The following is a 25,442-nucleotide window of genomic DNA, read 5'->3' on the forward strand; positions in this document are numbered from 1 at the left end:
AAGTAACACTTTATTCAGAAACTTAAAAAACAAGAAAACGAACCGTAAAAAAGAATCAGTGAATACTTATCAAGTCGTTTTTTCTTCATGCTAAAGCAAAAAACAGTCTTTCCTTCGATACGATAAATGTCAATGCCTCCTCTAGTTTTTTACTCTGAAAATAAATAATACAAAGTGACTATTAAGTACTGACTATGAGACTAGTGTTTCTCGAAAAAGTCTGATGGTGCGTGTCCACAACAGAAGCTAATTATCTTTTAAAAAACAATAATATCTTTTGACAAAAAGAAATGCTGAAGCCTGAATCCTTGGTCGCGCGTTACGTTTTCAGGCGCATCGAAGAAAAGAAAATCTTCGCAACGATGTGTTGTGACATTTGATCATTTGTATGTTCAGTAGCACAGACTTCTAGAACTAGAAATTCAGATAGAGAGGAGCTCAGATATTGCTCTCAGTAATGCAAACTATAAAGAATAGTTATATAAAAATAATAGAGAACTGTACTTCATGCTAGTAAATTATTGACCAAACATGATATACTTATCAACCATCTTGTAATAACTAATAGAGGCAGATGGTCCCGATCTTCTTTCATTTTCTGCACACCCAGAAAAATCTGGTTAATGGCAATACAGTGAGATTACATAAAACGTAAAATGTTTTATTGGAATTGATAATTTGGGAATGACAGAATATTAAAAATACAGAGACAGTCAATTAAAATGATTTAATGAACCCTCATAGCAAAACGATTCATTCCAAATATTCGGCACACGCAGAGTGTTGCAGTTTTTCCATCGATTCGTCGAATGTCGATTCCTCCGTTGAATTCTTGATTTTGATTGAAGCGACTGAAAATAAAAAAATTCTCGAGTTAGTGAATTAAAAACATTATGAACTCACGTTTTCAAGATTCGTTTGACTCCATCATCCACTACTTCATGCGGAATATCATACAACACATGAATTCGGAATATATCTAGGTTTCTGTTATCGAGTTCCATGTATTCCAAATTCTGATTTGTTTCCATTGCTATCCATTTCTTGATGAATAAATTCCATTCTTCTTCCCAGATCCGATCATTTGTCAGGACTACATGCTTGCAATCTATATCAAGCAGTTTCTCATATCCAATCCAATGCGAGTTGGGGAGATATAATTCATTCAGATTTTTTGGAATTTTCCCATTGAAATTGTCGTTTTTAATTTTTAGATAAAAATATAACTCATTGCTAACTTTTAATTTATCGAGAAAATATGCGGCGTGTTCGTCTACGTCATTCTCGTCTTCCGAATGCCACAGATTGCATTTTTCTACTGAGTTCACGTTTGTTCTCAAAAAATCAATAATTGAAACGTTGTGATCTACGAATGCATCCATAGTCATTGTTAAACGGTCGATCGACTGCTTCTTGAATATTTCCAATACATGCTTACACAACTGTTTCCATTCCTCTACTGGATCTTTAGAATACTTGAATGCCTTCCGTGTAATGAAACGATTACGTTTATCTTCTTCAGTTTTTCCGTCCATTTGTTTGTCTGATGTCATTTCATAAACACATGATACCCGATTTTTAGTTCCATTAATTGCTATTCCCAATGTTGTGTCTATAAAAACACATATAACATATTTTGAATTGAAGACCATCGCTTTTGTAACTATTTTGGCTCGTTTGGAAGTCATTGAGAAGTTGATTCTGGAAGAGATTGTTCAATAAGTTATGTTGAAATACAAAACACATCACTGTTCTATTTTTTTCACAATTTGAAAAAGTTTTAATGACTTACATTTCGAATGGATCCATCGCTTTGAAGATTTCTTCGATGGCAAGAAACGGTAGACGGAGGATTGGAAATTTATTACTTCTACGGTTGCTAATCATGTTTATTCTGAAATAGACATAAAATCTCTGTCAACTGTAGAGTCTGACTATAAACTTACATTGAGTGCAATGCTTTAGATACTTGTTCCATTGCTCGAAACGGTAGACGGAATATCGGCAATAGAAGATTCATTCTGTAGGAGTAATCGATTGACGAGAGGAAAGAGAATGGAGGACAATGAATAAGTAGAAATAAGGTAATGAGTGATGGAAGAAGGAGGGAGAATGTTCGAGAAGATTCTGAGCGACCAAGGGGTTCTGGGAAACTAAACAATAAGAACAACTGGTCCACGTTCGAGAAGATTCTTCTCAAGATTAGATTGCTATGGGAATGTCAAATATTGGTCCTACTGGGAGTGGATGCGTAATGGTTACACTGTCGAATTAAGAGAGCTATAGGAAAGTGAATGAGAACAAAAAAGGTATGTGATGGAAGGAGTAGGAAGACTGTTCGAGAAGATTCTGAGCGACAGAGGGGGTTCTGGGAAACTTAACAATAAGAACAACTGGTCTTACTGGAGTACCGTAATGGATACATGGTATAACCAGACTTTTCCGGCCCAAACCAAAATTTTTCTCGTCCCGAAACCGGGCCAATTTTTGGCAAGTCTGGGTCTAACAAAGTGAGGTACACAAATAGAGAAAGATGGTACAAATAATTACGAACAGAATAGGCAGATGTGTCAGATGGTCGAGAAACTGGCCTAATTTTCTATCTGTCCTCTGTTTTAAAATACATGTATTTTATTTGATCGACAATTTAAAGGCTAGAGAAATAACAACTTTATTCAGGAAAATAACCTTCAACAGCGGCCAAACGCGAAGCAGTGGTATAAATTTGAAGACTATAGCCTATAGAAGTAACAACTTTATTTAGGAAAATAACTTTTGGTAAACGAATAGGAATAAAAAAGAATCAGTGAACACACATCAAGAAACTTCCATGCAATCCAGGGCCAAACACAAAGAGTGTGGCAGTCTTCCCATCGTGACGTCGAATGTCGATGCCTCCGTTTAGCTCTCGAATACAATTGCGTCGGCTGAAAATAAATAAGAAATATTTAAGTGTTTTGAAACAAGATAAATTCTCGAGTTGAGTAAAGAGAATTCTCCACTTACGTCTTGAAAGTTCTTTTGACTGCTTCATCCACCACTTCATGAGGAATGTCATGCAATACAAGTGCTCTGAAATTTTCAACATTTCTATAAATGAGTTGCAAGTATACAAGATTTAAATGAGTCTCCATTGCAATCCATTTTTTGATAAACAAATTCCATTGTTCATCCGAGATTCGATTATTGTCAAAAATCACACTTTTACAATCTATTTCCAACAGACTCTCATATCCAATCCATTCCGAATTCTTGATATGTAAGTCCTCCAGATTTTTTGGAAATTTTCCATTGAATTTGATACTTTTAATGTATACTTCGGTACATAACTCAGAATTAATTTGTATATTATCGAGGAGATAAGCAGTATGCTCATCTACATTGATCTCTCTATTCCATTGAGATACAGTGCATCTGTCCACTGACTTCGAATTGGCTTTCAAAAAATCAATAATTGAAACATTATGATCTACGAATGCATCCATAGTCATTAATAAATCATTAATTGTATGCTTCTTGAATATTTCCAATACATATTTACCAAACAGTTTCCATTCATCCACGGGATCTTTCGAATACTTGAATACCTTTCGAAAAATTAATGGAACCGGAAATATGCTCCGACCAATTTCATTCTCCTCAATCTTTCCATCCATTTCTTTATCTGATGTCATTACATAAGCGGCCATATTTCTTGTTCCAAAAAACCAGATTTCAAGAGTTTCTTTTATATGAATATCTATTTTATATCTCGGATAGAAACTCATCTGCTTTGCAATTCCTTTTGTCCGTTTGCTAATCATTGAGAAGTTTATTCTGAAAGTGATTATTTGTAAAGTGATGTGTAAACAGAAAAGCTTCACTTCTTTTTCTTTTTCATAATTTGAGAAGGTTGACTTACATCTCAAATGGGTGCATCGCTTTGAAAGCTTCTCCAATTGCTAGAAACGGTAGACGGAGTATTGGGAATGGTTTGGCTGGGTCCATTTTGGAGGCGAGAATCGATAAACGAGAAGAGGTGATGAGGGACAATGAATGAGTGGGGAAGTGAAGAACGTTCAAGAAGGATCTGAGCGACCAATGGGTTCTGGGAAACCAAACAATAAGAACAACTGGTCTGCCCAACTGGCCTACATTCGAGAAGATTTTTATCAAGATTAGATTGCTATGGGAATGTCAAATATTGGTCTTACTGGATATGGATGCGTAAGATTAGCTAGCCTATATGAGAAAGTCAATCATTGGTCTACAGAGGGTTGTGTTGTCTTCACGATAACAAAAATAGAGGCAAACATATTTAATGAATACTCATCGCGAAACGATCGAAATCCGAAAAAACTTGGTAGACGAAGAAAGTCGCGGACTTTCCATCGAGACGTGTAATATCAATCCCTCCGTTTATTTCTTCCATTTCATAACAACTGAAAATGAATTGAAAATTTGAAAGGAGGTTGTAATTTCTGTTCACGAGGTTCTGAATAGAACTAAACATTATGACCTTACGTTTTCATTACTCGTTCGACCCCTTCATGTTTTAACTTGGAAGATACGTTGCGATTTGAATAAACTGATCAGAAAATATAAGACCTCCAATTGAAGTATCGAATAGTTTTCTATTCGAACTTTGACGAACAACAGAGAATGAGAAGATATCATTTGAACTGGATGTCGAGAGGACCAAAGATTCATCAGAGGATTGAGTTTCTCTTGGAAAATCAACCGGAGGTTCGTATCTGGAAGAGTTAATGAATAAAGTATTTCTTGATTAATAAGGACTCACCTTCCATCGATTCCAATATTCACATTCAGAACACTTCCAATTGTTTTCGTTGTCAGTTTAATTTCAGTTGAATCAGCTCCCCATGGATTCGATGGACCATTGTTCTTTCTCAGATTGTATGTTGTTCCTTGTTGTGAATCTAGTTTGTATCCAACACCGTCTTTAAAATAACACCATGGAGCATTCTTCTGAAAAGTCATTAGTTTACAATTTCAATTCAAAAAAGAAGTTGACAAACTCCAGAATCATCTTCTTTCCAGATGCATCCTCTTGCTTCACAAGCCCCTTGATTTCCATTTGGTTCAGGAAGACAATCGAATCGAGGGCCAGCAATTGAAGAGGATATTAAAGCAAATAAGAGAAGTATGGTAAGTTTACCCATAGTTCTGAAAAATTAATTGATATGAACCATTTTAAAACTTTTCAATTCTGTAAAGAAAAGAAGAAGAATGAGAAAAAAGAAAATTTCAATACGTGTGATGATTTTTGAAACACCAATACACTCAAGTGTCAACGAGAACGAAATGTTTCTCCAGGTCGTCAGGTATCACACGATAATTGTCCAAATGATAACGGAAAACGTGGCATAGGTCACTGATAGGAAGAAACGGAAAGGTATGCAAACATTAAGTGGCTAGAAAATACATGTGCACAATGTGCAACAGTCTAGAATGTATTCGAATGGAATTCCAGTAAATTCACGTGATTCCTTATATAAAACGCCTTTTTTCGTTGATGACAAGATACTAGAACTGTACAGAAACGGGATTTCTTCTCGTTATTTTCAGGATCCAGGGAGGATTTGAAAAAAAAGAAATCAATAAAAACAAAAACAAATGTTTTCATCATGTGTTCAATGGCTATTTGACAGCTGACCTTAGATTTTCCAAGGGATCAGAGAAATCAGATAAGAAACAACTATACTTGTATCAATGATTGTCACTTTTATAAATGACGGAATGGTGTAGAGAGAACAAAGTATATTGGGAGCATTTTCAGAGTTGATCATTGAGATCATGATTCCGAAAAAAATACCGTATTCTGATTGAAGCGCCCCTCCAATAAAACAGCACTCGGATGACTACTTTGAAAAATAGAAGCGCATCCGCTACACCTGGAGGGAATACGGTATGTTTAATTCTATGAATATTCTCTGAACGTTGAGATCAGATAGGCTTGTAAAGAATGAATAAAGTGAAAAAAATTCAAAGAATTCTTCGACAATTCCTATCGAGTGAATCTGCAGTACGACACCGCGGTTCACAATGTAACATTAACCTGATGTTCTCATCCAACCCGAACTTTTTTCGAACCTCACTATTTTTAGTTAGAAAGTGTTTTTTAGTTAGAAAGTGCTTCATGTGGAATATCATGCAACACACGATCTCTGAATCTATCTAGTTTTCTGTTATCAAGTTCCACGTATTCCAGATTTTGATTTGTTTCCATTGCTATCCATTTCTTAAAGAACGAATTCAATTGTTCATTCGAGATCCAATCATATTCCAGGTACAAGCTTTTACAATCTATTTCCAACAGTCTCTCAAATCCAAACCATTGCGAGTTGCTGATATTTAATTCCTTCAGATCTTTTGGAATTTTCCCATTGAAATTGTCGTTGTTAATGTATACATCAAAAGATAACTCAGAATCAATTTTTATATTATCGAGGAGATAAGCGGTATGCTTTTCTACATTGATCTCTTTATCCCTCTGATCAAGACTGCATTTGTCCACTGATTTCACATTTTTTCTCAAAAAATCAATAATCGAAATGTTTTGTCCTGGAAATGCATCCATTGTCATTGATAAATAGTCGATTGTCTGTTTCTTGAATATATCCAATACATGTTTACACAACTGTTTCCATTCATCCACCGGATACTTTGAATACTTGTATACCTTCCGTAAAATTTCTCGACCCCATTCAATCTTCTCAATCTTTCCATCCATTTTTTCATCTGATGTCATGACATATGAGACCACATCCTTTGTTCTATGGAGTCTGATTTGCAGTTTATTGTCTATATAAAGCTCTATCGCATATCTCGAATAGAAAGTCGTCTGCTTTACAATTTTTTTGGTCCGTTTATTGATCATCGAGAAGTTGATTCTGAAAGATTTATCTTCCTTTTTTACAGTTCGAGAAGGTTTTTAGTGATTTACGTTTCGATCGGATCCATCGCTTTGAATACTTCTTGAATAGCTAGAAACGGTAGACGGAGGATTGGGAACGGTTTCGGAGGGTCCATTTTGGAGGGGCAAATCGATAGACGAGAAGGGACAACGAGGGAGACAATGAATGCGTGGGAATGAGGGGCAATAGGCGATGGAAGGAGGAGGAAATAAACAATAAGAACAACTGGTCGACAAGTAATGGTAACACTACGTGAGATGCACAAATATAGACAGATGGTCTTGATCTTGTTAAACACCGACCAATAACCCAGAAAGATCTTTTCGTGGGATTCTAGAAAGTCTGATTATTATTATTGATGAACACAAATCGGCAAAAAAACAGATGGGAATATTCTTTGTGGAATGAATAGGCAGATGTGCCAGATGGTGTGTCCTCTGCTGAAAGATGCGTTTATTCTATTTGATTGATCATTTGAAGGCTTGAGAAATAACAACTTTATTCAGAAAAAAAAATTTGGTACACAAATAGATAAGAATAGAGTTTTCCTGTATTTGGAGCAGTGAAAAGTGAAAACTTTGAAAAGAAACACAAACAGTCACATAGAACTTAAATAAAGATTAGCGAGGTGAAGCGTCAAATAGGAAATAAGAATCAGTGAATACACATCAAGAGATATCGAAAACGACACACGAAGAATGTGGCAGTCTTCCCGTCGATACGTCGAATATCGATCCCTCCGCTTATCTTTTGTGTCTGATTGTAGCGGCTGAAAACGCATTAAAATGGAAATAATATATGGAAAAAGAACATTATCCACTCACCATGGCACAATTCTGGAAACTTCTTCACTAATCACTTCATATGGTATATCATGCAACACATGATCTCTGAATGTCCCCAATTCTTTGTGACTGAGTTGCAAGTATTTCAGATTCTGATTTGTTTCCATTGCTATCCATTTCTTGAGGAATAAATTCCATTCTTTATTTGAAATTTCATCATTTTCTAGTGTCACATGCTTACTATCTATCTCCAGCAGTTTCTCATATCCAATCCATTTCGAGCAATTTATATATAAATTCTGCAGGTGTTTTGGAATTTTCCCATTAAAGTTCTTGTCCTTAATGTTTAAAAAAGAAGATAACTCGGCATTAACTGTTAGATTTTCTAGCAAATACGCAAACTGCTCATCCACGTTCTTCTCTTCACGTGTCTGGTATAACATGCATATGTCTACTAATATCTCATTAGTCTTTATAAAATCAATAATCGAAACGTTGTGATCAACGAATTCATCCATAGTCATTGATAACATGTTGATTGATTTCCTCTTGAATAATTCCAATACATATTTACACATCAGTTTCCATCTCTTTACTGCATCTCTAGCATAACAATATACCCTCCGTATAATGTAACCATCACTTCCATGTTCCACAATTTTTCCATCCATTTTTCTTCTTTCTGATGTCACATCATAAGTACATATTACCGGACCATTTGATCCAATAATTTCTATTCCCAACGTTTTAAATACATAAAAGCGGATAGTATATTTCGAATAGAACGCCATCTTTTCTGTTACTGCTTTTGTCCGTTTAGTGATCATTGAGAAGTTTATTCTGAAAGAGATTATTTGAGAATGATATGGAAATAGAAAAGTTTCACTTCTTCTTCTTTTTCACAATTTGAAACAGTTTTAGTGACTTACATTTCGATTGGGTGCATCGCTTTGAATACTTCTTCAATAGCTAGAAACGGTAGACGGAGTATTGGGAACGGCTTTGGAGGGTCCATTTTGGAGGGGCAAATCGATTGACGAGAAATTATAGGATGCGGAACAATAAATGGGTAGGGAAGAGGGACAATTAGTAATGGAGAGGAGGAGGAAGATTTAGTAATGGAGAGGAGGAGCAAGGTGTTCTGGGAAATCAAACAATAAGGACAACTGGTCCACGTTCGAGAAGATTCTTCTCGAGATTAGATTGCTATGGGAATGTCAAATATTGGTCTTACTGGGTGTGGATGCGTGATGGCTACAGTGTCGAATTACACGACATATAGGAAAGTGAATGTGTACGAACAATTAGTATCACCCGTCGCTATGTGTGCATCTCACGTAGATAGACGATGTAGCCATAACGTATCTGTTCAAGGTAGACCAGTTGTTCTTATTGTTTGATTTCCCAGAACCCCTTGGTCACTCAGAATCATCCACATCACACATTGCCTTATTTATACTCATACATTGCCCTCCTTTCTTTTTCTTTCGTCTATTCATAGCTCCTACAGAATGAAACCTCTCCGTCTACCGTTTCGAGCAATGGAAGAAGTATGTGACGATTGGGGGTTCTGGCTCGCACTAACTGGAGGGACACTTTGTAGTGAAACCGAATATGACTCGATACCTCAAACTTGGGTAATTAAACCTTTATTAAAAGATAAAAGATAAGCTCTCGCCTCTGCTTTTATACTGGGCAGAGGCGGAGCCAAACAGAAAGTGTGTGGGTGAAGGAATTCAATTAAAACAGATAGAAAGAATGATTCAAGACTAAAAGCCTATGAATCATATTGGATGGGAGCGGGGAAAAGAAAGTGGGAGATGTACAAAGTATATCGAGTACACTCCCGGCTTTCAGAAAGAGAAAAGAGAGAGAGAGATAGTTACAATGATGAATTATCTTGTGGTTGAGCCATTCCGACGACGAAGTGGATGTAGTTGACTTTTGTCCAATTGTTTTCTTCTGTCCTGGCGGTATCATTGAACTGAATATCTCTCTGTGAAGAGAGAGGCTCCCGGCCGCAAAAGTGATTGGGTTGCGGATCCTTGATATCTCTGACCTTGCTGGTAACAGAGCGTTGTCCGGAACGATGGCCTGTCTCTTCTCGTTTGCAAATGAGGAGGTGGTGGTGATGCGACGATATTGTTGTCCGCAATTGTTGTTCCATCAATGGACGGCGTTGTCCTGTTGATGAGGTGATGGTGTTCTTCTGGAAGAAGGGAACCTTGTGTTCCATCTTCTTGGTTGGTCTTGATTGTCGTCCTATTGGTGGAGCGACAGGTCTTCTGAATGAGTAAAGAAACAGCTGAGTTTGGACCCAACTCCACTCTGTCCTTCGGGTTACGAAATGTTGTTTTCGTTTTTCGGATGACGTCCTTTCTTTGTCCAATTGTCCTTGATTGAACGGATCGTCGATGAGTGTCCAAAATGCTCGAGGATCTGTCGGTGTCCCAGCAGCATGATGACGAGAGGTGAAGTTTGAAGATGAGTTTGTGGGCTGCATCTTCCTTCTGACTGTTCTGTTCCTTGTGAACACAGCCTTAGGTGATCTTCCTTCGACAAGTCCTTCTTCCGACATCTTTGGAATACAGACTTGACGATCCCACAGCCAGATTGATGTACTATCCTTCACTGACCATGGGAATAAAACTTCAACAAAAACTTTATTGAAAGATTTGTTAAAGATTTATTAAAAGATAAAAGATAAGCTCTCGCCTCTGCTTTTATACTGGGCAGAGGCGGAGCCAAACAGAAAGTGTGTGGGTGAAGGAATTCAATTAAAACAGATAGAAAGAATGATTCAAGACTAAAAGCCTATGAATCATATTGGATGGGAGCGGGGAAAAGAAAGTGGGAGATGTACAAAGTATATCGAGTACAAAGTATATAAGGGAATTCGCTCAATGTGAGTTCATAGTCAGACCCTACAAAAGATAGAAATGCTAAGTCTCTTTCAGAATAAAAATGATTAGCAACCGTAGAGATAACACATTCCCGATACTCCGGCTCCCGTTTCTTCCCATCAAAGAAATATTCAAAGCAATGGATCCAAGCGAAATGTAAGTCACTAAAACTTTCTCAAAATGTGAAGTAGGATAAAACAGTGATGTGTTTTGTATTTCTACATAATTCATTGAGTAACATCTTCCAGAATCAACTTCTCAATGACTTCTAAACGGGCCAAATCACTCATTGTCCATCATTCCTACTTATTCATTGACCCTCGTTCTCTCCTCTCGTCTATCGACTGCTCCTCCAAAATGGACCGTCCCAAACCATTCCCAATCCTCCGTCTACCGTTTCTAGCTATTGAAGAAGTATTCAAAGCGATGAATCCAATTGAAATGTAAGTCAGGTGCTCATATATTTAATATTTTGGATTCCCACATAACTTATTGAACAATTTCTTTCAGAATCAACTTCTCAATGATTAACAAACGGGCCAAAGGAATAGCAAAGCATATGAGCTTCTGTTCAAAATATAAAATAGAATTTAATATACATGCAACGCTGGGAATCAGATTTTTTGGAACAAAGAATCTGGTCTCATTCTCGTATTTAAAGACGTCAATGAAAATGGATGAGAAGATTGAGGACGAAGAATGCGGTGTTTTACGGAAGGTAAAGAAGTATTCGAAGAATTCGATGGTGGAATGGAAACAGCTGTGTAAACTTGTATTGTAAATCTTCCAAAAAAGGCAATCAACAAGTTATCAATGCAAATGGATGAATACGTAGATCACAACATTTCGATTATTGATTTTTTGAAGACTAATGTAAAATCAGTGAACAAATGCAGTCTATATCAAAGGGATAAAACGATCAATGTAAATAAACATACCGCTTATCTTCTCGATAATATAAAAATCAATTCTGAATTGTATTCCTATGTATTCACTAAGAACGAGAATTTCAATGCGAAAATTCCCAAAAATCTGAAGGAATTATATATCAAAAATTCGGAATGGATCAGGTATGAGAGACTGCTTGACATAGATTGTAAAAGTGTGACCCTAGAGAAGACTCTACTCACAAATAATGAATGGAATATGTTCCTTAAGAAATGGATAGCAATGGAAACAAATCAGAATTTGGAATATTTGGAAATCGATAACATAAGCCTAAACTATTTCACGGGTTCTGTGTTGAATGGTATACCATATGAAGTGGTAGATAAAGCAGTCAAACGAAGCCTCAAGAGGTAAGTTGGGCATTTGTTTCTACTCTCTTCCCTCTACTTGAGAGTTTAACTTTTTGTAAAACGTTTCAGTGTTACCTATTTATTTTCAGTTATTGTGGTGTAAAGACAGAGGTAACCGGAGGAATCGACATCAGACGAATTGATGGAAAAACTGGAACATTCTTCTACATGTATCGGCCATTAAAGGTGAACTTGGCAATGAGTATTCATTGAATTGTTTTAATTTATTGTGTCAAATTTTTTATATCTGTTATCTGTTACTGCCTTATTTATCAATTGCAATAAAAAAATTTAATCTGAAAAGTCCATGAATCCATTGGCAGCAACTAGATATTTCAGGGTCACTGGTTGGAGTTTGACAGGGTCAAAAACATCTGTCTCTATTTGTGTATCTCACGTATTGTGTAGCCATTACGCATCGGTAGACCAGTTGTCCTTATTGTTTATTTTCCCAGAACCCCTTGCTCGCTCAGATCTTTCTTTCTTCCTCTTTCTTTCACCAGTCATTTCCCCTCATTTCTATTCATTAATTGTCTCCCTCATCCTACCATTACTCGTCTATCGATTTGCTCCTCCAAAATGGACCCTCCGAAACCATTCCCAATCCTCCGTCTACCATTTGTTTCAATTCAAGAAGTATTCAAAGCAATGGATACATTCGAAATGTAAGTCTTAACTTTTGATACAATGTTAACAGTGCGAGGTTTTGATTTTCTCAAGTAGATAATTTGAATTAAATTCCAAACTTATGAGATTTTTCAGAATCAACTTCTCAATGGTTTCCAAACGGACAAAAGGAATAGCAAAGCATATGACCTTCTATTCGAAATACTCAATTCAATTTAGCATTGGTCAAGAACTTGAAGTCATGGTTATGGGGCCTAAATATATGACACAATGCTTTTACTTATTCACAACAAATCAAGAAATGAATGGAAAAGTCGTGGACAATAATTTTGAAGGTTGGAATGAGATATTAGTATGGAAATACTCGGATAATCCAATAGAGGAATGGAAACAGTTGTGTATATATGTATTGGAAATATTCAAAAAACAGACAATCGTCCTTTTTTCAATAATTTTGGATACATATGTAGAGCAAAACGTTTCGATTATTGATTTTTTGATGACTAATGTGAAATCAGTGGAAAAATGTCATCTGTTTCATGCGGAAGAAAGGAATGATGTAGATGAACACGCCGCATATGTCCTAGAGAATATCAAAATTACTTTTGAGTTATTGCTCTGCTTACACATTAAAATCGATGATTTCATTTCGAAAATTCCAAAAGATTTGAAGAAATTAACTATCCTCGAGTCGAAATCGGTTGGATATGAGAGACTTTTGGAAATCGATTGTAAAAGTGTGGTCCTAAAAGATGATCAAATCACGAATGAACAATGGAATTCATTCTTCAAGAAATGGATAGCAATGGAAACAAATCAGAATCTGGAATACTTGGAACTAAAATACAGAGAATTGGGGACATTCAGGGACCATGTGTTGGATGATATACCGCATGAAGAGGTGGATGAAGGAGTCAAACGAGTCTTGAAAACGTAAGTGGAGAATTTGTTTCAACTCTCTTTACCCAACTCGAAAATTTATCTTGTTGTAAAACACTTCAATATTTTTTTTTCAGCAGTAGAAATGCGACTCAAGAGATAAACGGAGGCATTGACATTCGACGTATCGATGGAAAAACTGCCACATTCTTCGTGTACCGTGTATTTTCAACGGATCGTTTTGCGATGAGTATTCACTGAAATGTTTTAATTTTTCATACTCCTTTTCGTTATTTTCAATAATTCATCACTCACAATAAAACACTTAAAGTTTCAGCATGAAACGTGAAGTTCTGCTAATTGAAAAGTCGTCACAAATTTTTTGTACCTACCAATACTGGTTCTGTCTGGAACCCCGAAATCTGAGGGTCCTATTAATGTTGGACGCAGTGTATAAAAACATATCTCGAAAAAGGGAAAGTCATATACTTATACGCCGCCCTGTAGTTGTATTATTTCAAGTCGTTCAATCATAGACTGAATCAACTCTCCACTAGCAGACAATTCATTATAAAAGTGTCTTTAGCAAATGACAGGAAAAGTGAGAACGAGGAGACTTATTCTGTTCATATTATAAATTCACGACACTGCGCCGCATGGCTTTAAAGGCGCATCTAATTTGTTCAAAATGGTCCCAAAGCGAAAAACATTATTTGTATATATTTTTAGACTTTCAAAGCTCGAAAATACGGTATTTGATCATTTTCAACTACGAGACCGTTCCGCAAAATTTCTAATAAATTAGATGCGCCTTTAAAGCCATGTTGTGAATTTATAATAATAATTGGTTAGAGACAAGAAGGTGTGATGGGCAATAGGCGATGGAGTGAGGAGGAAGAAAGTGTTCGAGAAGATTCTGAGCGACCAAGGGGTTCTGGGAAACCAAACAATGAGAGCAACTGGGCTACCTTGAGGAGATGCGTAATGACTAAATTACGTAAAATACACAAACAGAGACATATACACATACAAATTATAATGATGAAAATGAAAAGTTCAGTGAACACTCATTGAACAATAATCATATAGCAAGAAGAACGTTGCCGTTTTTCCATCGATTCGTTTGATGTCGACACCTCCGCTAATCTCTCGAGTTACATCGCGATAACTGAAAATGAATGGAAAATCACAAAGGAAAAGCAATGGGATCGTTTAGATTTTTACTAGTCAAGCTGGCGAACTGAAAAATTGTGAGATTCTTATCTAGACAGCTCAGGATATCGTAACAATAGATTAGGCTTAATCATTATCAACTCACGTTTTCAATACTCGTTTGACTCCTCCATCCACTACTTCATGCGGTATATCATGCAATACGAGTGATCTGAATTCTTCCAGTGATTTGATTTCAAAGTACATTAATTCCAAATTCAATTGAGTTTCCATCGCAATCCATTTCTTAAAAAACAAATTCCAGTCCTTGTTTGAGATCCGATTTGTTACAAGAATCACTTGGACACTATCTATTTCCAACAACTTCTCATATCCAATCCAATCCCCATTTTCGATATATAATTCTTTCTGATTTTTTGGAAATTTTCCATTGAAATTGACGTTTTTAATGCGTAGCAAAAAATTTAACTCATTGTTAACTTTTAAATTATTGAGAAGATATGCGGCGTGTTCGTCTACGTCATTTTTTTCTTCCGACTGATCCAGATTGCATATGTCTACTGATTGTACATTAGTCTTCAAAAAATCAATAATCGAAACGTTTTGATCTACGAATACATCCATAGTCATCGATAAATTGTCTATCGACTGTTTCTTGAATATTTCCAATACATGTTTACACAACAATTTCCATTCCTCTACTGGATCCGTCGAATACTTTAATATTCTCCGTAAATTGTAGTAACTACTACCTTCACCTTCCACAGTGTTTTCCTCCATTGTCCTTAGATAAAGACACAATTTCACATTATTAGTTCCATGAATTTCTATTCCCAGTGTTTCATCTATACAAAGACAAATAGCATATCTCGGATAGAAACTCATCTGCTTTGATATTCTTTTTGTCCGTTTCGAAATCACTGAGAAGATGAATCTGAAAGAGGTTGTTTGATAAGTGATGTGTGAACAGAAACAAACTTCACTTTTCTTCTTTTTTCACAATTCGAGAAGGTTTCATTGTCCTCTAGCTGTAGTTTCTGACTATGAACAGCTAACTTACATTTCATATGGGTGCATCGCTTTAAAAACGTCTTCAATTGCAAGAAACGGTAGACGGAGAATTGGGAATGGTTTCGGAGAGTCCATTTTGGAGGAACAAATCAATAGACGAGTAATGGGAGGATGAGTAGGAGTGAGGGACAATAGGCGATCAAAAGAGGATGAGGAATGTTCTAGAAGGATCTGAGCTACCAAGGGGTTGTGGGAAATCAAACGTGTGAACGTCTTACTACTAATGTGGGTGGTCTACATAATGAGAGGACCTATCGATTTGCCAAAAGCGAACATTAGCAAACACGAAACGAGGCAAACATCTGTTCAAAACAATCCGAGACGAGACTTCTCTATTTGCGCAGCTCTTGTAATCAGACCACCTTGTTAGGCAGTGTAACTATTGTTTAGTTTCCCAGAACCCCTTGGTCGCTTATATCCTTCTCGAACATTCCTCATCCTCCTTCGATCACTCACTGCCAATTGTCCTATATTCCTACTCATTCATTGTCTCCCATCCTCCCATTACTCGTCTATCGATTGCACTTCCAAAATGAACCCTCCAAAACCGTTCCCAATCCTCCGTCTACCGTTTCTCGCAATTGAAGAAGTTTTCAAAGCGATGCATGCATTCGAAATGTAAGTTGTACAGTGTCAAAACAACAGTACCCTTCATTTTATTTCCAGCATAAATTTCTCGCTAATCTCTAACAGGACCAAACAAATTACGAAGATGATGACCGTCTGTCCGAAATATTCAGTTGCACTTGATATTGATAGAAACCTGCAAATAGACATTCGTGCAACTAATGAGACAATATCATGCATTTATGTAATGACATCAGAAGAAAACATAGACGGAGAAACTGAAGAAATAGATGAGGATGGTTGTATTAATCGGAAAATATGTAAATATTCAAAGGATCCTGTAGAAGAATGGAAGCAGTTGAGTGTATATGTATTGGAAATATTTAAAACACAGACGGTCGATGTTTTCACAATGTATATGGATTTATTTGTAGATCAAAACAAATCAATTATCGATTTTTTGAAAACTAATGTGAAATCAATAGACGAATGTATCCTATCTCAAAGGAAAAATGAAATAAACGTAGATGAGGATTTCGCTTATCTCTTGGATAATTTGAAAATCAATGATATGTTATATTCTATGTTAAACATTAAAGACGATAACTTCGATGGAAAAATCCCAAGAAATCTGAAGCACTTAGTTATGGAAGACGCTTTTTGGGTTGGATATGAAAAGATACTGGAAATAGATAGTGTCTCAGTTAATGTTCATAAAAATCGAATCTCGTATAAGGACTGGAATTTATTCATTAAGAAATGGATGGCAATGGAAACTCATTTGAATCTGGAATTATGGGACTTTTGTTTCGAATCAATGGAAGAATTCAGAGTACTAGCATTGCATGATATACCTCACGAAGTTGTCGACGAAAATGTCAAGCGTACTTTGAAGATGTAAGTTGATCAAGGGTTTATCGGAACTTTCTTGAGTATATCATGAGCTTGACCTTAAACTCATCATTCATTTTCAGTTGTTTCGATAGTCCGAAAGAGATAAACGGAGGGATTGATATCAAACGCATCGATGGAAAGACTGCAACATTCTCAGTTCATCATACTGAATGGGGAGACAATTTCTTCATGTTTGTTCATTGATTTCAATTACCAGATATTCTACCTATCTACTCTATCTTTCAAATCATTTACCCCGGAATAAAAGGTTCTTTCTTTCAAAAGCGTACTCCCATTGATTATTTTTGAAAAGGAGTCAAATGAGAACCGGGTCCATATTTAAGATATTTACCAGCATTGAGAATAGAAAAGTCAGGTAAAAAATATATTGAAACCATACTTCTATTTTACACACACTGATGGGAGAGGGTGACCTCAAGTCACTATCCTTCCTATACCGGCAAATAAATTATTGCAATCATACACTGAATGTACCTAAAACTGACAGAAAATTAGTTTTTTACACAATAAACTTATAGAATAACTGTACTGACAATTACGACTTATCTTTTCTATGACAGGAATAATATGTTCTCTGTGTTTCTACTCGGAAAGATGACTGTGTCAATCAGAACTTAAAGGTGTGAGGTCAACTCTGATGTTTTCATAGAATAATGTATGTGCATCTGTGAGAGTAAGATTTATATGTACCAGTCGGTTTACGTCGCCTTACGGCGATTAAACCTCCTTCTCAACACCACTCTTCTGGGAGTTACAGTGGGTCGCAATTGATCCGGAAACAAACGACACGTTTGGAATCCTCTCTTTTTTCCGAATCCGATGGTATCAAAAAATCGTTCACTTCGTCACTTTTTAGAAAACGGCCCGTATTTTTTATGACGTGTATCAATCTAGAAACGGAGAGCACGTTTGGAATCATCTATTGTTTCTGAATCCGATGATATCAAAAAATATTTCACGTCGTGACAGGGTTTCGAACATGCTTACTGTAGTTAACGTTGCTTAACTTGCCAAATCGGACGCTGCGACTCACCCACCTGATCCATGCTGCCCAAGGGAAACGACGCTTTGCCGATCGTCTCTCCCCCTTATTCTGCTGTCGATTCCAACATGCTTTATCACTGTTTCTGATTCAAAAGACGTCATTTTGAGAATTTTGAAAAATAAAATGAGCATCATTAAGAGAAAATTTCTGATCTTTTGGTCCAAGTTCAAAAAAAATCGGCTCAGTAGGAAAGGCGGTAGGATCGGCGACAGACAAACAAACATACAGCCGTTTGCGTTAGTTAATAGTAAATATTTAGCTTAACCATAAACCGTTATACGCTAAATAATGATGTATAATAATATAAGAAACATTTTCCAGATAAAAGTGGCGCTGGGGAAAAAGGGAATAACAAAGAGTAAGTAAAACTGGAAAAGGAAACAAGTTGGGGATACGGAGATTTGTTTCGAATAAGCTTGAGCTCGGCTTTATATACAGGTGCGGGGATGGGAAGTCATTGGAGCCAGAGGACGTAAGGCTAAGGATGGAAGGTCAAACAATAACAATGTGTGTGAGATGGGAGTACGGATGGAGACAAGTGATAATAAACAGAAAGAAAAGCTCAGTGAACAATCATCTCAAAACCAGTATATTGCACGAAGCATGTTGCCGTCTTGCCATCGATTCGTTTGATGTCGAAACCTCCGCTTCTCTCCATTTTTTTATCCCGATAGCTGGAAATAGAAGAAAATTCTCAAGGGATAAAGACCGGGAACGTCTTTATGATGATCCATCCAAGCATTGGGACTACCGTAAAAACTGTATTTGAGGTGCCCCTCTAATAGTGGTGCCCCCCGTCAGACTCTTTGAACAATAGAGGTGCACCCTCTAATTGAGGTGCCCCTCTAATACAGTTGTCCTCCAGCGATTTACAATTTTATCTAATTTCATCATTAACTGACTCCGAACTGTTCTCTCACATTACTATTTCAGCATTTTTGGGGTCAAAACGTAGTTTTCTATAAAAACTCAGAATTTTCTTCGTTTTTTACGTAAAAATTCGATGAATTCGGCATAAAAAACTAATGAAATCAAACAAATTCAAGAGATAGTTGGGTATCGAGGTCGGGCGAATTCGTTGACGGAAAATAGAGTTGCACCCTCTATTTGAATTGCCCCTCTAATAGAGTTGCCCTCCGACGGACCCGTTGAACAATAAAGTTGCATGCACCTCAAATACAGTTTTTTACGGTATATAGTCTGTGGTCTTGCTAAAAAACACCTGTTTTATAGGGTGATCTGTTAAAATTATCCACTTGGTGAACTCAAATTTCTGTCCTATTTTGAAACTTTAAATTTGTCAGCTGAAGTCACAAAACTTTAAACATTTTCTCGCGTTTGTCAACAGAAGGTGTTAGTTTAATATTAGTAGAACTGGAGAAATAAAAAATGGTAATACTTATACCTAGACAGCTCAAGATATCGTACAACAAGATTAGACTTAGCCATTATCAACTCACGTTATCAAGGTTCGTTTGACTCCTTCGTCTACCACTTCATGCGGAATATCATCCAATACGAGTTCTCTGAAATCTTTGAATGATTTTAATTCAAACTCCAATAATTCCAGATTCAAATGAGTCTCCATTGTCATCCATTTCTTAAGGAACATATTCCACTCTTCATTCGTGATTCGATCATTCATCAAGAATACATGCCTACTATCTATCTCCAGAAGTCTATCATATCCAATCCATTCTGCATTTTGAATAAATAATTGCTTCAGATTTTTTGGCATTGTCTCATCGAAGTTCTTGTTCTTAATGTGAAGAAAAGAGCTTAACTCATTGTTAACTTTGATATTTTTTAGGAGATATGAGGTGTGTTCATCTACGTCATTCTCTTCTTCCGACTGAAGCAGATAACATTTGTCTACTGATTTCACATTAGTATTCAAAAAATCAATAATCGAAACGTTTTGATCTACGAATGCATCCATAGTCATTCTTAAAACGCCGATTGTTTGCTTCTTGAATATTTCCAATACATATATACACAACAGTTTCCATTCCTCTACTGGATCCGTCGAATACTTGAATATTCTCCGTAAATTGTAACTATTACCTACACCTTCCACAGTGTTTTCCTCCACTTCTTTGCCTGATGCTATTAGATAAAGACGTAAAATCAAATTATTAGTTCGACGAATTTCTATTCCCATTTTTTCATCTATACAAAGTTCAATTGAATATTTTGAATAAAAGGTCATCTGCTTTGTTACTGCTTTTGCTCGTTTGGAAATTATCGAGAAGATCAATCTGAAAGACATCATTTGAAAAGTGATGTGTAAACAGAAAAAAGCTCCACTTCTCTTCTTTTCTCACAATTCGAGAAGGTTGAATCGTCCACTAGCTATACATTCTGACTAAGAACAGGTCACTTACATTTCGATTGGGTGCATCGCTTTGAATATTTCTTCAATAGCTAGAAACGGTAGACGGAGTATCGGAAATGATTTCGGAGGGTCCATCCTGGAGGAGAAATCGATAGACGAGTAATGGGAGGATGAGGGAGAGTAAATTAGTAGGAATGAGGGCAATAGGCGATCAAAGGAGGAGGAAGGATCTGAGTGATAGAAGGGTTGTGGGAATCTAAACAGTAAGAACAACTGGTCTACCCAACTGGTCCACCTTCGAAAGGACAATGAATGGAGTAGTAGTGATGGGGGAACAGGCAATGGAAGGAGGATGAGGAATGTTCGAGAAGATTCTGAGCGACCAAGGGGTTCTGGGAAGGCAAACAATAAGAACAGCTGGTCTACCTTGAGTAGATTCTATCTCTATTTGTGTATCTCACGTAGTGTGGCCATTACAAACAGGACCAGTTGCTCAAACGTCCTTCCTTCCTCTCCATCCCTCATTCTTACTCCTCCCATTACTCGCCTATCGATTTGCTCCTCCAGCATGGACCCTCCGGAACCGTTCCCTATACTCCGTCTACCGTTTCTGGCTATTGAAGAAGTATTCAATGCGATGTACCCATTCGAAATGTAAGTTGTCTAATGTCAAAACTACAGTACTCTTCATCTCCATAGTTTTTTTTCAGCATAAACTTCTCTCTTATCTCTAACAGGACCAAACAAATTACAAAGAGCATGAACTTCTATAATGAATATTCAGTTGCACTTGAAATTCATAAAAACCTGAAAATAGCAATTCGTGGAACTGATAATATAGTATCATGCATTTATGAAATGACGTCAAAAAAGTGTTGGAAGGAGTAATTGGGCATGTGGTTGGTCGCATTGAGGAAACAGTGTTCAAGTATTCGAAGGATCCGATAGAGGAATGGAAACAGTTGTGTATATATATATTGGAATTATTTAAGAAGCAGAAAATAGACGTTTTAACAGTGTATATGGATTGTTTTGTAGATCACAACGTTTCGATTATTGATTTTTTAAAGAATAATGAGGTCTCAGTGAACGAATGTTTACTAGACCAATGGGATAGAAAGATCAACGGAGATGAACATGCCGCATATCTTCTCAATAATTTAACAATTAACAATGAGTTAAATTCTTATCTATACATCAAAAACGACAATTTTGATGGAAAAATTCCAAAAGGTCTTAAGAAATTAGAAATGGTCGAGTCGTATTGGATTGGATATGAGAAACTACTGGAAATAGATAGTGTCATAGTTGATATTTGGAAACATCGAATTTCGTATAAGGACTGGAATATGTTCCTTAAGAAATGGATAGCCATGGAGACTCATTTGAATCTCGAATCATGGGACTTTGCTTTGAAATCAATAGAAGAATTCAGATGTCGTGTTTTGTTTGATATACCGTATGAAGTGGTTGACGAAGGAGCCAAGCGGACTTTGACCATGTAAGTTGATATTACGCTCGAGCATTTAACATGAGCTTACTAGGGAAGGCCTCCAGGTGATTGTGGAGTTACTGGACGTGACCTATGTCATTGGAAAGCTGAGAAAACGCTGATTTCAAATATATATTCAGTTTTTGCCCTCGAGGCCTGTTATTCGAGAAAACGAGGTCAAAGTTTGGGCCGTTGACGTGTTAAAAATATTCGCAGAGTGGTAAGGTAATGACTTGTCAACGGTCCAAACTTTGACCTCGTTTTTCTCGAATACCAGGCCTCGAGGGCAACAATTGAATATATATTTGGAATCAGTGTCTTCTCAGCTTTCCAATGACATAGGTCACGCCCCGTAACTCCACACTTACTCGGTTGTCTTCCCTTGTTAGCCTGAACTTCGTCATTCATTTTCAGGAGTTACGGTAGTCCAAGAGAGATAAACGGAGGGATTGATATCAAACGAATCGATGGAAGAACTGCCACATTCTGCGTTCTTCTTACTGAATGGGGGGATAATTTCTTTATGTTTACTCATTGATTTTGATTTCTTCACCTCACTATTCTATCGTATAAATTTGGCTGAAAACGATTATCGAATGAAACTGAAAAGCAAGCAAATTTCAATTGCCTCCCGCATTGAGCAGAGAAAAGTTGGAAGAGAATCTGGTTTTTCCAGACTTGTCAAAAATCGGGACGGCCCGGGCCGAGATTTTTCTTGACCGGGCCGGGCCGGGCCGAAATTTTTTTTGGCCCGTATTCAAAACTGTGTACCCATTTTTACCAATTTTTTTTTTGAAATTTTTCGAAAAAAAGAGTAAAAAAGTTTAAATTAGCATATGTATTCACATTTTGATTCAATTTTAAATGTTTGTTCGAAAACTATACTTTTTTCAAAAAAGTTCAAAAAATTTCCAAAAATTTCCAAAAAAAGTTCAAAAACACAAAATGTTTCTAAAAAATGTTTCAAAACGGGCCGAGCGGGCCGGGCCGAGATTTTTCCTGATTTTGGCCCGGCCCGTGACAGGTCTGGGTTTTTCATATGAAAGATAATTATTTTTATGCTACAAAAATTATTTCAAACACTTTTTGAATTTGAATTTCCCCACTCGTCTGGCGTACCTTAAGCGCATTTTCTTGAAATTTCTGAAACCTTCTTGTTGATCTCCGACCATGAACCAAAAGCAAAGAAAACACTCGGTAATCCCTCCATAAAACTCTGCGTCTCTCATTTCCTTCACACTATTTCCCTCCCTGCTCACCCCCTAAGGCGAGTTTTCATCAGAAGAAGACCCCCCGAATTCTGAAGCAGAAGAAGACGTTGACCAGAAAAGAAAAGAAGAGAAACTTTTTTTCATTTCAATCTCCCCTCCTCTTTTATATCCCAAATCTATCCCTTCTTTCAATTCGGAAACTTTTTGTCACTTTTTTCTGTCACATTTTGTTTTACGCGCGGCTTCTTTTTTTGAGTGCAGTGACGTCATCTGGATTCTTCAAACTCTAATTTTTGGATTTTTAGTTTTTTGAAAACAAATCGTTGTTGCTTTTAAATAGTGGTGGCTATAACTCTTACAACTTTGACTGTTTTCAGTGGTTACTGGTTGTCCCACAAAGTAAATTATGTATAAACCATACAGAACTAAGGTAGAGCTTCATTTTTGTAGTTAACAACTTTTTCGCACGGACACTCCCTAGAGAGTTATGGTCTTTTTAAAGGGACAGCTTAAAAATCTCTCTATTTTGCACTGAAATAGGACGATTTGAGGTGAAAAATTACTTTATCGTTGTATAACTTGCTACAAAGTGCTCGTACAAAAAAGTTGTCAACTACGAAAATGAAGCTCCAGATTTAATATACATACCTACCAAATCCGACATCATAAAAGTGTGGCCACCACAATTTTGGAATAATTTTAAACCTTTGAAGCCTATGATTGATCAAGTTCGATTTTCCCGTATTGGACTTAAATGAATCTTAAAAACATAAATTTTTGCTAATTCTAAGAATTTTCTTGTCCTGAAAACTGAATTTTTACACTAAATTGTTTTAACAAAGCCGAATTAAATCAGGACATTATGGTGTTAATGAAATTGTATATTGTTTAAAAAATTGTAATTTACACTTCTGTTAATTTAGAAATGTTTTTGGCACAATTTCCGGCACAAAATATCATTTTTCATACATGTCAAGGCCCGGCCCGACTCGATTTTTCATCGAAAATGTGAAAATTTTTAATAATTTTTCAGATGTTCTTCTAATTCTGAATGAATAGTCGAAAATGTGACTTTTCCACCAAAAAAATCCGAAATTCGTAAAAAAAAACTGAATTTTGAATTTTGGCGCCAAGTCCTCGAGTCTTACTAGGGAAGGATCCTGAGTCAAGATGGAGTTACAGGTTGAGATATATATCACTGGAACCGAAATTTTGCGCTGATTTCAAATCTGTATTCTAATTTTGCTAAACGATCTCGTGAAAAAAGTTATTCGCGTTTTTGTGGCTTCTCAGTGCAAAAATGAGCATTTTCAAGACTCCCAAAATTAACGTTTTTCTTATTTTTTTCTATTTTTTTTTGTGTTGTACGTGCAGTTCCAATAATGTTGATTGTATTATTCGTGTTGGAACATCAGAAAATTTTCAGACAAATTTTTTGTAGATGCGTCATTTTTGAAAATTTAAAAAACGTCACAAAAATTTTTCTGAAAATAAATTCTGAAATCAAACTATGCCAAAACCATCTTCACATCCGTAGTCATACGTACAAAACGAAAAAATTTGAAAAAAATGAGAGAAACGTTATTTTTGGGAGTCTTGAAAATGCTCATATTTGCACTGGGAAGCCACAAAATCGCAAATAACTTTTTTCACAGAATCGTTCTGCAGAAACAGAATACAGATTTGAAATCAGCGCAAAATTTCGATTCTAGTGATATATATCTTGACATGTAACTCCATCTTGACTCGGGATCCTTCCCTAGTTAATTTCGCTGACACGACCCGGCCCGGGATTCTCAAGTATTCAACTTTTCTTTTTTTTTCCATACTCTGACGTTGTGGTGACAAGAAAAGGTATTTTTAAAAATCGGGGCTTATTTTTTGGAAAAAAACCTTTCACGCTTGATTTTCATAGATTTTCACTATAAAAAATTTCAATTTTTTCAACATTTTTAATTCTCGTAAATGCAGTTGTTTTTTTTTCCATAATTGACGTCACAAAGTCCCCCATCTCAAAAATAATCTTTGAAAGTGACTGCAACTTGATCTCTTTTGAACAACTGCTCCTCCTTCAGGGTCTCTCTGCCCTGAGGGACTCAGTCTCTCAGAGAAAAGAAAAAAAATAGTGAATGTTCATTGAGAGTGTGGTCAACTAACAAACTTTTTCCCCCTCGTACCCTGCTCTGCTCATCAAAAAAAGAGACTACATGTTTCAGAGAAAAAG

General features: G+C 36.4%; 9 protein-coding genes across 9 annotated transcripts; 3 read left to right on the forward strand and 6 right to left on the reverse strand.

The window, feature by feature from the left end:
• Positions 1 to 727: 727 nt before the first annotated feature.
• Positions 728 to 2,020, reverse strand: GCK72_015437 (uncharacterized protein; the record flags this gene model as incomplete). Its single annotated transcript, XM_053730867.1, has 4 exons — positions 728 to 851; positions 904 to 1,701; positions 1,793 to 1,894; positions 1,947 to 2,020. The coding sequence occupies 4 exons, from the start codon at positions 2,018 to 2,020 to the stop codon at positions 728 to 730; spliced, it is 1,098 nt and encodes a 365-aa protein (XP_053585639.1).
• A 783-nt stretch (positions 2,021 to 2,803) lies between these two features.
• GCK72_015438 (uncharacterized protein) lies at positions 2,804 to 3,987 on the reverse strand (the record flags this gene model as incomplete). Its single annotated transcript, XM_003087020.2, has 3 exons — positions 2,804 to 2,927; positions 3,007 to 3,816; positions 3,902 to 3,987. The coding sequence occupies 3 exons, from the start codon at positions 3,985 to 3,987 to the stop codon at positions 2,804 to 2,806; spliced, it is 1,020 nt and encodes a 339-aa protein (XP_003087068.2).
• A 547-nt stretch (positions 3,988 to 4,534) lies between these two features.
• Positions 4,535 to 5,162, reverse strand: GCK72_015439 (uncharacterized protein; the record flags this gene model as incomplete). The annotated part of the gene is made up of 3 exons (XM_053730868.1): positions 4,535 to 4,733; positions 4,781 to 4,968; positions 5,019 to 5,162. The coding sequence occupies 3 exons, from the start codon at positions 5,160 to 5,162 to the stop codon at positions 4,535 to 4,537; spliced, it is 531 nt and encodes a 176-aa protein (XP_053585640.1).
• A 959-nt stretch (positions 5,163 to 6,121) lies between these two features.
• GCK72_015440 (uncharacterized protein) lies at positions 6,122 to 8,717 on the reverse strand (the record flags this gene model as incomplete). Its single annotated transcript, XM_053730869.1, has 5 exons — positions 6,122 to 6,893; positions 6,947 to 7,250; positions 7,604 to 7,686; positions 7,742 to 8,542; positions 8,632 to 8,717. 5 exons carry the CDS (start codon positions 8,715 to 8,717, stop codon positions 6,122 to 6,124), a joined length of 2,046 nt encoding a protein of 681 aa, XP_053585641.1.
• Positions 8,718 to 10,518: 1,801 nt separating this feature from the next.
• GCK72_015441 (uncharacterized protein) lies at positions 10,519 to 12,116 on the forward strand (the record flags this gene model as incomplete). The annotated part of the gene is made up of 6 exons (XM_053730870.1): positions 10,519 to 10,607; positions 10,660 to 10,761; positions 10,854 to 11,048; positions 11,116 to 11,382; positions 11,502 to 11,903; positions 11,993 to 12,116. 6 exons carry the CDS (start codon positions 10,519 to 10,521, stop codon positions 12,114 to 12,116), a joined length of 1,179 nt encoding a protein of 392 aa, XP_053585642.1.
• Positions 12,117 to 12,482: 366 nt separating this feature from the next.
• GCK72_015442 (uncharacterized protein) lies at positions 12,483 to 13,670 on the forward strand (the record flags this gene model as incomplete). The annotated part of the gene is made up of 3 exons (XM_003091862.2): positions 12,483 to 12,568; positions 12,666 to 13,463; positions 13,547 to 13,670. 3 exons carry the CDS (start codon positions 12,483 to 12,485, stop codon positions 13,668 to 13,670), a joined length of 1,008 nt encoding a protein of 335 aa, XP_003091910.2.
• A 795-nt stretch (positions 13,671 to 14,465) lies between these two features.
• Positions 14,466 to 15,728, reverse strand: GCK72_015443 (uncharacterized protein; the record flags this gene model as incomplete). Its single annotated transcript, XM_053730871.1, has 3 exons — positions 14,466 to 14,577; positions 14,728 to 15,516; positions 15,643 to 15,728. 3 exons carry the CDS (start codon positions 15,726 to 15,728, stop codon positions 14,466 to 14,468), a joined length of 987 nt encoding a protein of 328 aa, XP_053585643.1.
• Positions 15,729 to 16,185: 457 nt separating this feature from the next.
• Positions 16,186 to 17,318, forward strand: GCK72_015444 (uncharacterized protein; the record flags this gene model as incomplete). Its single annotated transcript, XM_053730872.1, has 3 exons — positions 16,186 to 16,271; positions 16,320 to 17,117; positions 17,195 to 17,318. The coding sequence occupies 3 exons, from the start codon at positions 16,186 to 16,188 to the stop codon at positions 17,316 to 17,318; spliced, it is 1,008 nt and encodes a 335-aa protein (XP_053585644.1).
• A 1,424-nt stretch (positions 17,319 to 18,742) lies between these two features.
• Positions 18,743 to 20,650, reverse strand: GCK72_015445 (uncharacterized protein; the record flags this gene model as incomplete). Its single annotated transcript, XM_053730873.1, has 3 exons — positions 18,743 to 18,854; positions 19,641 to 20,438; positions 20,565 to 20,650. The coding sequence occupies 3 exons, from the start codon at positions 20,648 to 20,650 to the stop codon at positions 18,743 to 18,745; spliced, it is 996 nt and encodes a 331-aa protein (XP_053585645.1).
• Between the last annotated feature and the right edge of the window lie 4,792 nt (positions 20,651 to 25,442).

This window comes from Caenorhabditis remanei, chromosome IV (genome assembly GCF_010183535.1).
Source record: "Caenorhabditis remanei strain PX506 chromosome IV, whole genome shotgun sequence".
NCBI classification, from domain to species: Eukaryota; Metazoa; Nematoda; class Chromadorea; order Rhabditida; family Rhabditidae; genus Caenorhabditis; species Caenorhabditis remanei.